Source organism: Eschscholzia californica, unplaced genomic scaffold (genome assembly GCF_041429995.1).
Source record: "Eschscholzia californica isolate CP2 unplaced genomic scaffold, dmEscCali1.0.p SCAF_3, whole genome shotgun sequence".
NCBI lineage: Eukaryota > Viridiplantae > Streptophyta > Magnoliopsida > Ranunculales > Papaveraceae > Eschscholzia > Eschscholzia californica.
Genome location: NW_028238420.1, coordinates 66,281,104 through 66,293,280, shown reverse-complemented (window position 1 = coordinate 66,293,280; position 12,177 = coordinate 66,281,104). Strand labels below are relative to the sequence as shown.

At 35.0% G+C, this 12,177-nt stretch overlaps 2 protein-coding genes across 4 annotated transcripts; both read right to left on the bottom strand.

Moving 5' to 3' along the window:
* Nucleotides 1-2,532: 2,532 nt before the first annotated feature.
* On the bottom strand, nt 2,533-5,783 carry LOC147553575 (uncharacterized). The gene is made up of 3 exons (XM_086669573.1): nt 4,734-5,783; nt 4,447-4,629; nt 2,533-4,265 (listed from the first exon to the last, which is right to left on the bottom strand). The coding sequence occupies exons 1-3, from the start codon at nt 5,169-5,171 to the stop codon at nt 3,117-3,119; spliced, it is 1,770 nt and encodes a 589-aa protein (XP_086525699.1). The 5' UTR covers nt 5,172-5,783; the 3' UTR covers nt 2,533-3,116.
* Nucleotides 5,784-7,565: 1,782 nt separating this feature from the next.
* Nucleotides 7,566-11,936, bottom strand: LOC147553574 (putative magnesium transporter NIPA8). 3 transcript variants are annotated; one of them, XM_086666160.1, is made up of 14 exons: nt 11,557-11,936; nt 11,073-11,250; nt 10,255-10,342; nt 10,054-10,115; nt 9,776-9,861; nt 9,615-9,688; nt 9,395-9,497; nt 9,163-9,291; nt 8,971-9,070; nt 8,759-8,878; nt 8,577-8,667; nt 8,432-8,495; nt 8,247-8,346; nt 7,566-8,158 (listed from the first exon to the last, which is right to left on the bottom strand). In XM_086666160.1, exons 2-14 carry the CDS (start codon nt 11,163-11,165, stop codon nt 7,937-7,939), a joined length of 1,332 nt encoding a protein of 443 aa, XP_086522286.1. In that variant the 5' UTR covers nt 11,166-11,250; nt 11,557-11,936; the 3' UTR covers nt 7,566-7,936. The 3 variants fall into 3 exon arrangements, with proteins under 3 accessions (XP_086522286.1, XP_086522287.1, XP_086522288.1); XM_086666161.1 differs by having other exon boundaries at nt 11,073-11,239; nt 11,557-11,903; XM_086666162.1 differs by having other exon boundaries at nt 11,073-11,239; nt 11,705-11,903.
* Nucleotides 11,937-12,177: the final 241 nt, after the last annotated feature.

Sequence of the window (12,177 nt, the reverse complement as noted above, 5' to 3'; positions counted from 1 at the left end):
AGTATTTAAGACGCTGGCTATTTGTAGATCAATAGTTTGCTATTTACAAATATTTTTGACTTTGTCACAATTTATTAGCTATTTAAAATTAAGTCTCTATGTTGAAAAATAATCGTGGAACTGACCGAAAATGTTGAACAATTAAACACCAAACTGACCGAAAATGTTGAAACATTAAAAAATCAAATTGACCAAAAATATTGCAAAATTAAACATCACATCGACCGTAAATGTTGAAAAGTTAAACATCAAATTGACCAAAACGTTTAGAAAAAGGTAAATATCAAACAACTTCTTGTCCGGACTCAAAAAATTATAACGTAAACATAAACATAAACAAAAATGAGTATGCAAGACCAAATGTAATCAAAGATTAAGAAAAAATGAGTTCAAACTAGATAAAGTGAAATGCACAACAATTTCAAAGTTCAACAAAAGTATACGTTGCAAAAATAAGCAAGCAGTTTTCTGCGCAATATTCGGTACCGAAATTTGTCCAAAAAACGTCACCGAAATTGTTTGGTAAAAACGGCATCGAAATTAGATGGTAAAAACGTTACCGAAATTTGTTTGTAAAAACGTCACCGAAGATGTTCATCGTTCTAAGCATTATTTTACGAAAAATTTGGGTCGTCCATAAAAGATAAGAAAAAAATTTGACCTACAAATCTGAGTTCTTTTTTGAAATAATCACTGCAAATTAGTTTACCTTACCTCTAAAGTTATGTCTTCTTATAATGTTGTTATATGAGTCCAATGAAAGTTGTAGTTGAGTTCTTCAATATCAAACTCTTCCATTAATGAAACTTCTTGACCACCAAACTCCTCCATTAATGTACCTTCCTCATTGTTAGTTTCTTCCATTGCTAATATTTCTAGTAGGTGATTGTGAGTTGATTGTTCATAGTTGTAGTGATGATTGTTGGGATGGTGGAAGGTGTTGGTGGTGGGGCTTAAGGATAAAGGAAATAAACTATTTCTATTCTATAATCAATATTTATTTATTTTTAAGTTTGATCCTTATCAAAATTTGATTTTAGTCCATACGTGTTATGTAAATAGCAAAACCTTATTTACAGAGAAAATGAAAAGATTCAAATTTTGAGCTCTGTAAATAGCCAAAGTAGCTCTTTAAGTAGTTTTGGCCATAACAAAAGCATTACTACCTTTCAACAAAAAATGTTTATGATGGTCGAGTTGAATGAAACAATACCTCTCCCTTTTTGTTATGAATCATATCCAACTCGAAACTAGAACATCCCTCAAAGTTTAGTTTCATTTCTGTAGAGCTGATACCTTACTTTTGAGTACAACAAACATGTCTTACAATAAAGAACTATGAAACACAAATTACATCTTTACGTACAAATAAAGTAAATAAAAATGGAATTCCTTACCGTACATCCCTAACTTTATATTACATAAATAAGATGGACATGTTTTGACATGCCCTTTCCACTATCTAGCTTAAAGTTGTTACGGATGCACTATAATGACTCCCAACTCAGTAATGCCCTTATATCTTAAAGAGAGAATGTCTCTCTTTCATATTCTATGCTCAATTATTTGTAGATAAAGAAAAAAATCCTAAAAGCTGAATTTTGAACTAATGAGATTAAAACCTCATAAAAAATATATTTAACGAAATGTTGGAACGGGTGAAAGTAGCAAAATGTTAAAAGACACAAAATTGTGATTCAAAATAGTGAATTAGCTTTCTTTCGCTTATAAAAAAAATAGCCTTCATTCAAATAATGTGTTTAACTTTATTTGTAAGACATGACATGTCATCACTTATCAATTGACTCGTTATTTATATTTTCTTATTCAGAATCTATTTTGTGTTATAGTTTCTCTAATTATTAAGTTTAATCTTCTTCTTTGAATCGTGCTATCTACTGGTTCTTAAAAATCAATTTTCAGTCTCTCACTTTTATGTTTCCTCTCGTGTGCATCCCATTTCTATCATGTTTTTCAATGTACTCACGGTAAAGATGTCAGAATGTTAATTGCCATATGTCACAATGATTTTAGTGTTTTGATATAAAAGAAGAAGTGACATCTAGGGCAAGCCAAACTCATACAAACATTTCCCGCTAAGAGAAGTCAATCCATGAATAGCAATGTCCCACTCCTATTATTCTGTATGCAAGCTTGTGAATGAAAGACCCTCATCCATTCATGACTCCACCACCACTGGCAGTCTGGCAATGGAGGGAGGGACTTACTTGGTGTTAAGACAGATAGACAAACAAACAAACATGTCAAATTGGGACGACACACACACATGTCAAATATGTCATGGTTGGGTCGGTGCCCCCCCACCTGACCACAAGGTCTGCCCTAGCCATCTTGCTTCACGTGTATAGACTACAGATAAATATATGCCCGTTTCACAACATGTAATCAACAAAGATCAAAAATTCTATTTCCCCCTCAGCTTGCTGCTACCTCTGTCCGTCTGATGCGGCAGAATGTTGTTCTCATCGTCAACTTCTCAATTCAATCAATCAAATGAAAAGCTTGTGCTTATTTTTGTTTTGTATTTGTCCATTCAAATATATGTCAAATGTAATTTGTTCGATACAAAACCCATAGATTACTCAATCACTAACCCTGCCGAGATAAGCAAAATTTACAGTAACATCAATTTGAGACTAGCTACTAATTGTGACTACAACAACATTCTGCCTAATTTTGATAGGAAGATCTATAACATTATTGATTTAAACAAAAACAGGCTTAAGTTATTATAGTTTGTACCTCAACCGATGTGAACATCGATCCGTTGAAGTGAGTAAAACCGGTACCTCTATCCCGAATACAGTCGGTTTCTGCATTGAATTCCACTTATTCCTCTAGTTAGCATTCAATTGGCATTCCCTTTTGAGAATTCTCAAGGAACCGCCTTTAATGCCATATAATATAGTTAGCTCCCTGGAGTTGGTTCTCTGATCGGCAAGGTTCTGAACTTTTATCGATCGTTCTAGCCAGTTTGTTTGTCTCTAAGACCAACTCAGTCCCGAACGACGTCCTCTCATGCATTTATATATTTGAGCCCCGACTTTGATGAATCAACTGTCCACCGGAACTTGGGGAACTTCCTCCTCCATCTATCATAACCATCTTTCCAATCTTGGGAAATTTTCAACACTGAAGTCCCACCCGATTCCATCTGATACTCGCCTCTCGAGAGAAACGCTTTTCCTTGTTTTTTCGGAGGCGGACTTCCTTCCCTTGGTTTCTTCTTCAAACGAAATTCTATTTGGATATTCATGAACAAATCCTTTGTCATAATTCCACTGGTAGCTCCTGCTGCTGTTGTCCATGTTTAATTCGATCGAATGAAGATCACTTTCGGCTGAATCTTCTACTTCGCTTTCTGCATCTTCACTGTCTTCCTCGCTTTCTACTTCTTTTTCATCTTGGTCTTTATCATCACAGGTCTTGTTGGGCTTGCTTGAATTGATTCCTGTATAATTCTGAGACCTACTACTACATGTCTTTTCCTTGATGGACTTTTTGGTTCTTAGAATGGATTCAAGTTCATTTTTGAGCTTGTCGACTGCTGCATTTTTCTCCTCAAAATGATACTTAGCTTCGGAGAGTTTCATCTGGACTCTCTCCTCACGTAACACATCTGCTAGGTGAAGCATCTCTCTCTCTTTGTCCACCTCTTCTCGAACCTTTGCAGATTCCTTCTTGAGTTGTTCCACCTTTGCTTTGTCTTCACCAATACCTTGAGCCAATTCATCACATATTTGTTCCATTATCTCTCTTGCTCTCTTCTCAGTTGCTACTTCTTTCGTTGCTTTGGATAGAGCAAGTTTAGTCTCGGCCAGTTCCCTCCCAAGAGTCTTATTCAAACTCTCAGTTCGTCTTCTCAACTTCATCTCTGCCTCAAGATCTTGTTTAATCGGTTTCAAAGACATATCTAGCCTTTGTTGTTCTTTGCATTTCCACGTTGCCTTTTCTTGAGCGAGTTGGTTAAGAAGATAAGAATTAATGTCAGTATGGTCAGATCGCCTTTCTCGAGTCAAATGATTGGCCTGGACGCGAGCTCTCTCAATCTCAGCAGACAGAGCGGATACGACAGAGATGGTGGATGAATTGTGGTCCTCTTCCTCCTCCCCCTCAATGGCCCATAATACCCTTTTGAGTATTCTGAGAAGCTGTTTGGAAGTGTGAATACAGTTAGTAAGGTCCTTCAAACGAGCTTTATATTCGGTGGGGAGTCTTGGAGTCGTGAGTCCTTGTGGTTGAATCTGCAACATACAAAGAAGTTGTTGTGTTGAGAATGTGATTGCAGATAATCAATCACTACCAAATTGAAACATTGCAGTAGATGGATGGCTAATAAATTAGAAGCAATTCAAATGAATAATTAAGGTACTAGTACTAGTATAGTATTGAATAAGATCTGAGAAAGGTAGGGGAATTAATTACCTCTTGAAGAATGAAATTGGGAGGAGGAGAGTGAAAACCTTGTCCTCCTAATCGATGGTTTGGATTTGGATGATGAGTGAGGAGGCTCCTCCTAGTAGTAGTAGTAGTAGTAGTAGTAGGCATAGCAGACGATGATGTTGTTCTTCTATGATGACTAGTAGTGGTGTTTCCAGAACGATTCCTCTAATGAAAATTAAGAGAAAAAACACTCAGAGTGAAACTAATACTAATAAATAAAGAATGAAATTGGAGAATTGAGAGGGGAAAAAAGAAGAAGAAAAACTCACATGTGAGAGAGGATGAGGAGGGGAATTAGGAGGAGGAGGAAGAAGGTGGTGGTCATTCATCTGCCAAAGAGTGGCAACGAGTTTTCTAGCAGAAACAGGAGGAGCAATAGGAGGTTTACTAGTAGAGTAAGGGGATTTGGAATGCGAGGTGATCTTCTTAATCTTCTTCTTCTTCATAATTTTCCATGTAGTGGTACTTGTTGGAGTATTAGTATTATTATTAGATCCTCCTCCTGATGATGATGTTCTTTTCTTTTGGGGGATGGAAAAAAGAGGCCTTTTATAATTGTTGTGCTGTACTACTACTAGAGAGGATGAGGATGATGATGATGATGAAGAACATCCTCGTTTACGGATCTTGCCTTGACGATCTTCTTCAATTCTGCTACGATTGCTGCCATTATTATTATTATTATGCCTATTCTTAATCCTCAACATTCTTAAAACAATTTCTTCCTAGTATTGTATTGTATAATACTACTACACACACAAGATCGATCGGCTAGGAGGAGGAAGTGGAGGTGGAGGAGGAGGTTTCTCTATCTATGTATCTGTCTCTTGAGTTAGATGATGAAGAACAAGGACGGGGAGGAGTTGTAAGAAAAAATAGAGTAAATTGCACAAGTGTTGGTGGTACAAATGCTCATTTGTAGTAATGATTTAAAAACCAACCATTTTAAAAAAAAAAAAAAAAGATCAAATTTCAGTTGCTTGAAATTCAAGTTAAATTACAAGACCACATAGATTAATAGAAAGAGAGAGAGAGAGAAGACAGATCCAAAACCAAAAGAGAGAGAGAGAGAGAGGGAGAATTATTTGATTTGTTTTATAATATAAATAAAATTAGAGTCTAGTGATGATTTAACCCAAGTCCCCCGTGGAGGAGGAGGAGAGGACGACGAAGAGAGAAAGGAGTTTTCATTTTGCTCCCACTCTTTATCCCTTCCCCTCTAGTTTCTCTCTCTCTCCCTCCCTCCCTCCCTCTCGTGAATTTAATTCCTAATATCTCCCCAACCATTTTTCTTTGTAAAAAATTACTCAATTTTAGATGATTTCTAAAAGTTTTTTTTATTTTTCCAAAGCGCCAGTCTTCTTCTATCCTAAGACCTAATTTACTTTTTTTTTTACTACTCTTTCTCAAAAGAAAGAGAAAGAAATTCTACCCCTATGCAACTTTCCTTTTATTCTTTCTCTCATGATTCCTCTACATCAATGGAGGGTAGATTAGATTTATCACACCAATCTCTATTGTTATGAATTGATCTTTGTATGTGAGTGATTATCTAAATTTCAAGTATTGGGTTCCTCTTTTCTAGATAAATCAATTTGTCTGCGTGAATTTAAGAAAGATCAGTGTGGAGTTTACAAAAATGTACATGTATTGACATCATATTTGCGACATCCATACTACTCGGACTTAACAATTATCACCTCTTACCACCAAAACCTAAATAACACAAATTTAGATAAGACTACTAAAGTCATAATATGTGTAGACCACGTCTTAGTGAAACGGGTATCTAGTCGGCTTCATAAACAAATTAATGAAGAGGGTGGCATTAGTTTTCAAAATTGTATTTTTGTTTTATAAGATTGGTAGTTAGCCGTTAATGGTCTTTTTCGAGAGAGTTGGAGGAAAAAGAATACTCTGGTATATATAAAATGGCTAAAATCAACTAATGATAGAACTTGATCTGGATCGCATTAACATAAACGTGATTAGAGAATCCTATTGAAATATCTAATCAAATTCTTTTACTTTGTCTACTTAATAAGATTAATATATAAGTTGATTAGTTAATTAGGAGGAGGAGGAGGAGGAGGAGGATGAGTATTGAGAGGATGAACATGCAACCCAATAATTGCATGGTTTAGCTGTTAATTTGTTGCATGTAACCTTTGAAGAATCTTCTTATAGGAGTATTTTAATCCCATCACCACCACCACCACCACCATCACCCACAAATTCATGAATATGTCACCCTCCTTCTCTTTTATGTCTGGGGGTCTCTAAAATTAAAAGATCCAATACGAAATCTCCAAACAATATCCATAAAAGAGAGACATATGTAAATATTAGAAACAACTACTAATAAAATATAAAAAGAAGAGGTTGAGAGTTTCACAACAAAGATAATTGACTTCTCAGCAACAACCTTCTCAAGTCAGAGAGAGAGAAGGAGAGATTATTTTTGGATTTCTTTTAATATAAGAGATGATCCACTAATAAAAAGCCAAAGTCACATGGCTTCTTTTATTTAGGTTGCTGCAAGTGAGAAAATTCTCGTGATTTTTTTTTGTAAAGAGAGCTAGAGATCATTCTCGCGACTCATTCAAAAAAGAATATTAAACCAAGGTTAAATGTATAATCCCATACATAATAAACACACAAGTTAGGGGGACTTTATCATTCATTCATGTCCACACAAATCAAATCAAGAAAAAACAACAAACACTGAGGCAACCCAATAACAATAATTTGTGGCCACATCAAAGGCTAAGAGGTCCATATACCAACAGCTATTGGCTGGTCGGCCTCATAACCAGTCCTTTAAGAGAAGCAGAAGCAGATCCATTTTATACAAACAACCCCACCCTAACGCCAAGACTCTCACTGACTTAATTGATCACCTCATTTAAACCAAGTCTCTCTCTCTAGTCTGTCTGTGTTAAGCCCAACACAAAAAAATGCAAATGATTACTGGCGGAGGAGGGGTTCTCGGCCATCTAATTTTACGGACAGATCGAAAGAAGAGTGAAACCAATGTTAGAAACTAAATCAGAGTGAAAAACTCAATTCCATTCAACATTAACAACTCCATTACAATTCACTTTTGAGCTTTAAACTCGATTACAATTCAATTCCTTTATTCTCCAACAAACATTTCTGTTAAGAAATACACATTTGCCACAATTTTACATCATGTGAGAAGATTACAGCAGGAAGGAGATTCTTCATTCCATTTTCTCAAATACAAAATTACATCACAACAACAATACAAGATTCATTAACTCAAAAAATTATGATAACACTCATCATCTCCAATACAAGAATTACACTACAACTATTGCTGTCGAATACTATGTCTATACAAGCATGTTACAAGATTTTGTGGGGTGGGAAAAAAAAACATACCTCCTTGTTTTCGTATTGAAAGATCATCTATCTCCACGATAAACCCATTGCTTCTTTCTCTACCTGTCTAATCGTTGTTCTGCGAGAGCATAGAACACTTCTCTAACATCTCTACGTCATCCTCATCCGATGAGATTTTACTCCAGCCAAAATTTCGTATAGAGAACTTAGCCCTGTTAAACCCACTTCCTCTAAATCCATTCATCCTTGACGATACCATCGGCATTACAAAAACTGATGATGCCCCTATTGTATCCTCCCCTAACCCTAACGGTAGTCCCCATGCAGTCTGCAAAACAAAACCAACCTCAGCAAACACAAATCTCTATGAATACCTATAACAATTAAATGACCTTTTCAAATCCACGTCACGTCACCTTTGCTTTGACAGCTAAAGTCAAAACCTTCTTCAGCATTGACTGTCCAAACGATCTCTGTTCTTCAGTTTCTGTCTCTTCGGATGGCATTTTAACCACTCTGTAGTACCAGAAAGTTACTCATTATCAGTTCATTCCACAGAAAATTATATTCATGATGATTATATCTAAGGATCTTAGTATACCTTTCTGAATTGCTCATAATGCTCGGGGACGAGGTAGATAGTGAAAAAGAGTCTTTTCCTTCACCTGAAATTTTTCACCTAAGTTATGACCCCAATGGTTTTACTGGCAAAACAAACTATAAGTCTATAACCTTACTGGAAATACCTTTTGGTTCATCAGGTGCCAACAAAGAAATGCCAATAAACACAGATGTCATTCCCAGTATGAACATTGTTGTCCTTAGAGCATCGAATACCTGTTTTAAGATCCAAATATAAGTTTGCTAGGCATGTTTAACGAATAGCGTAAACAAAGTACTACTTTGACATGCATGATCGTTTGTTAACCTGATACTCCTGAAAATAAACGAATCCTGTACAAATGGAAAAGAAGGTCCAAGCAATCTGAAACATCGGAACTATAAGTATAGCGTCGAATAATGCCAATCCTTCATTTAATCTTGCCATCTGGTCACACATGAAAAACATCAACGTGAAAAATGTCATCACAAGGCAGCTCAGACATGGAGACCACATTAGAAAACTCAATAGATAATTACCCAAAACCCAGCTGTACTAAGAAATAAGAGAAGCATAGAGTATGTGAACCAGCTATGCAATTCATAATCGCCGGACATGGTCAATCTTAACAGGTTAGACCTGTAGAAAGAAAGAGAACAAATTGATATCATTAAAACAAACAAAATCAGAGTACTTTATAAATAAAGAGCAACAGTTTACACAAGACTTACAGAGATTTTGCAAACAACACCGAACATGATCCTATAGCACCAGAAACTATGGCATATGAGAAAGGTAGTAACATGCGCCAATATGAGTTAAGCTCATGCCCAGAAGAATATAGCAATAATTCTCCTTTCCTGCATGTTACATGATCAGTATGTAAAGGAAATGAATTGCCTAGTAGAACAAAACCAATCACTATGCATTAACACGAGATATGTAAGATAAGTAATTTGTTACCTATAAATGGAATGATGAAAGATGACAACCAATATCAAAATAATGCAATAAAGAAGAAATATAATGTTGCTGTACTTTTCTGCCAACTGTTCTGTTGTGTAAACTGCACAAGAGAGAAAAACATAAATTAAAATCTGACCCTTGGTTAAAAAAAAGAGTCACTTTTTAAACATTGATCAGATGGTCATAATGGTTCTCAAAAGAAAGTGTAAGCCAATACCAGGTGACTGGTGGTTGCCAAAAGCAACAAGAAAGATGTTGCCAAGAACGATAAAAGCTGTGGCAACCAGTACACTACAAGAGAGAAAAACATATATGATGATTAAAAAAACAGGAGATAATTTCAAATAGAAGCTACTTGAGATTCGGGTCTAGACATACTTGACAGTCACCATCTTTTTGAGAACAACGTAGGCAAATGCAATGTTTGATATGAACTGTACAGATCCCAAGGCCGCAAGTAGTGACTGTCAGTGCAGAAGAAGCAAAACAATCGTCAAAATCAGTCATCCAGATGATATCAGAATCTTCTAAAGTACAAATGAGGCGCATAATGAACTAAGAATTCTGTAACACTGCAATAAGTAAATAAGATCAAGAGACATACTCCCATGCTGATTTGGAAAAAGAAAATAAAAAGTAAATAACGTGACTATTACCTGAGCAGCATATCCGAAGGAGATAAAGTTAAGACAATTCCCAAGAGCAAAAAACAAGATACCTGCACATCAAGATTTCAATATTATTATGATAAGCCATTGTTTTCTCTCAAAGAGCTCATCTAAATCTAAGTTTCACCACCTAATGAGAGCCTTACAGTTTTAAATCATAAATCAAGCACACAAATAAACAATACTGACCAACTCTCCAAGTATGAAAGTGGATTATTGGCTTCAAGCTTAGCTTTCCATTTATTCCATCATTCTCAATAACAGATAGTCTTTCTCTCTGCATGAAAATTAAAGAATGAGCAAAATATTTATTATTTGCAAGAAATTTAGTTACAGTATGTAAACCTGCAAAGCTATAAAAAAATATATGGACATGATACAAGATAGCGAACCCACCCAGTACTGAAACTATCTCCTTCTTTTCTGCAGAAAGAAGACATCAGGAATGACGGGACTAACCAATGAAACGACAGTCTTATCACCAAAATGAATTCGTCTTATATTGAATAAAATGAAGACATATCTCTAGAGATGGAAAAGAAAATTTACTAGAGAAAACTGTAGTTACAGTTGATATACATGGCCAAATTGGTTACTAATAATACAAATAGAGGACCATGAAGCGGTATTCGGAATTGCATATGTCTATTCAATAATGTTACAACACCGAAGTTTGCAATATGGCCATTTTCGCATAACTTCCAAAAAGCAAATTTTTTTTTTTTTATGAACTTTCTCATAATATAACGAAACATAATAGTAGTAAATCATTCAAGCATGCTTATTAGATAGACGTTTCACATATAATAATGATTCAATTTACTACTATGTTTATTTTTTATATGTTTGGTTATGGTATTACTAATTGTATACACATTTGGTTAACAACAGCAAAATACTTGTTTGAGAAATTTGCAAGTGGTTGAAGTATGAGGGTTAGTTAGTTAGTAGGTAACATAAAAAGAAAAATTACTCCAATAAAAGTGAGATAACATTAACTGAAATACCTCATTGTGTCCCAATTTTAAGAGGTTTGTCCCAAAGTTAATAGCAATGCTGCCGAAAAGGTTGATGAAGGCACCTATAACCCACTCCCCCATGGGTTTATGGATCTTATTTGTTCTGCTGCTGCTGCTGCTGCCAACTGATTGTGTCCCACTGAACTCACTTAAAACTGCAAAACAACTACTAACAATAGATAGATGCCTGAGAAGTTCAACAACGATTGAAATTTAAGGAGATATAGAGTAACAAACATGGGATCATTATAATCAGTTTAAGTATCCATTATAATGAAATTTATGGACTCCCACCCCAATTATCTAATCTATATATGAAATCTGTTTTTTTTTTTTTTTCTTAAAACATTCAAAATTGGGAACAGATGTTTGAATTTGTGGATCAAATACACAAAGTGAAGATTGAAAGTAAGAACCCACCACCCCCTTTATCAAATTGCAGAGAATATTTAGTTGATAAGAGATCGATTACCTTTTTAATATTTGGATAAAACTGCAAACAGCGGAGAAAGGGTTGGGAACAGATGGGCGAATATAATTATGACTTTTCTCTTTTGAAAGATAGATTGATAGATAAGGGTATTATAATGCAAATGAGGAAGAAGAAGAAGAAACCTAACCCTAGCTAGCTTCCCAGGAAGGAGGGAGGGAGGAGAAGAGATTGAACTAAATTTGACGCCTTTTTTGATTGTTGAGGAAGGGTTGACCAACATTGAGATTCGAGTTGACCAATTTGAAAATATAAAAAAGTTAGGACTTCTCAAAACAAAAAAAAAAGAGAGAGAACCTTTATTTTGTTCTGTTATAAATTATTCCATTGAAATGGTTTCCCAATATTTGCAATTATATGTTAATGAAAAAATATTTGCAATTATTCCATGTGTTAGTGATGAATTTTTAAGAAAAACCCATTTTTTTTTTAACATGTGACACAACAATTAAATCAACATCTTCAAACTCCCCTTAATTGTTGTATGAGTTCTAATTTTTGTTTTTGAATTAAAGGGGAAAGGAATTTACATTTTATGATATATTAAGAATCCTAAAATTAGGAATTCTCTTATAATTCATGTTGCCTCTAATTTATTTAAAA

What these genes read in the sequence shown, in the direction of transcription:
- LOC147553575 (XM_086669573.1), bottom strand. Translation starts at nt 5,171, where the DNA reads ATGTTGAGGATTAAGAATAGGCATAATAATAATAATAATGGCAGCAAT. An exon ending in CTCCTCATCCTCTCTCACAT is followed by an intron (nt 4,630 to 4,733) that starts GTGAGTTTTTCT and finishes AATTTTCATTAG; the next exon opens with AGGAATCGTTCTGGAAACAC. An exon ending in CCAATTTCATTCTTCAAGAG is followed by an intron (nt 4,266 to 4,446) that starts GTAATTAATTCC and finishes TGTATGTTGCAG; the next exon opens with ATTCAACCACAAGGACTCAC.
- LOC147553574 (XM_086666160.1), bottom strand. Translation starts at nt 11,165, where the DNA reads ATGGGGGAGTGGGTTATAGGTGCCTTCATCAACCTTTTCGGCAGCATT. An exon ending in TTTATTTTCAGGAGTATCAG is followed by an intron (nt 8,668 to 8,758) that starts GTTAACAAACGA and finishes ATCTTAAAACAG; the next exon opens with GTATTCGATGCTCTAAGGAC. An exon ending in CTTTAGCTGTCAAAGCAAAG is followed by an intron (nt 8,159 to 8,246) that starts GTGACGTGACGT and finishes TTTGTTTTGCAG; the next exon opens with ACTGCATGGGGACTACCGTT.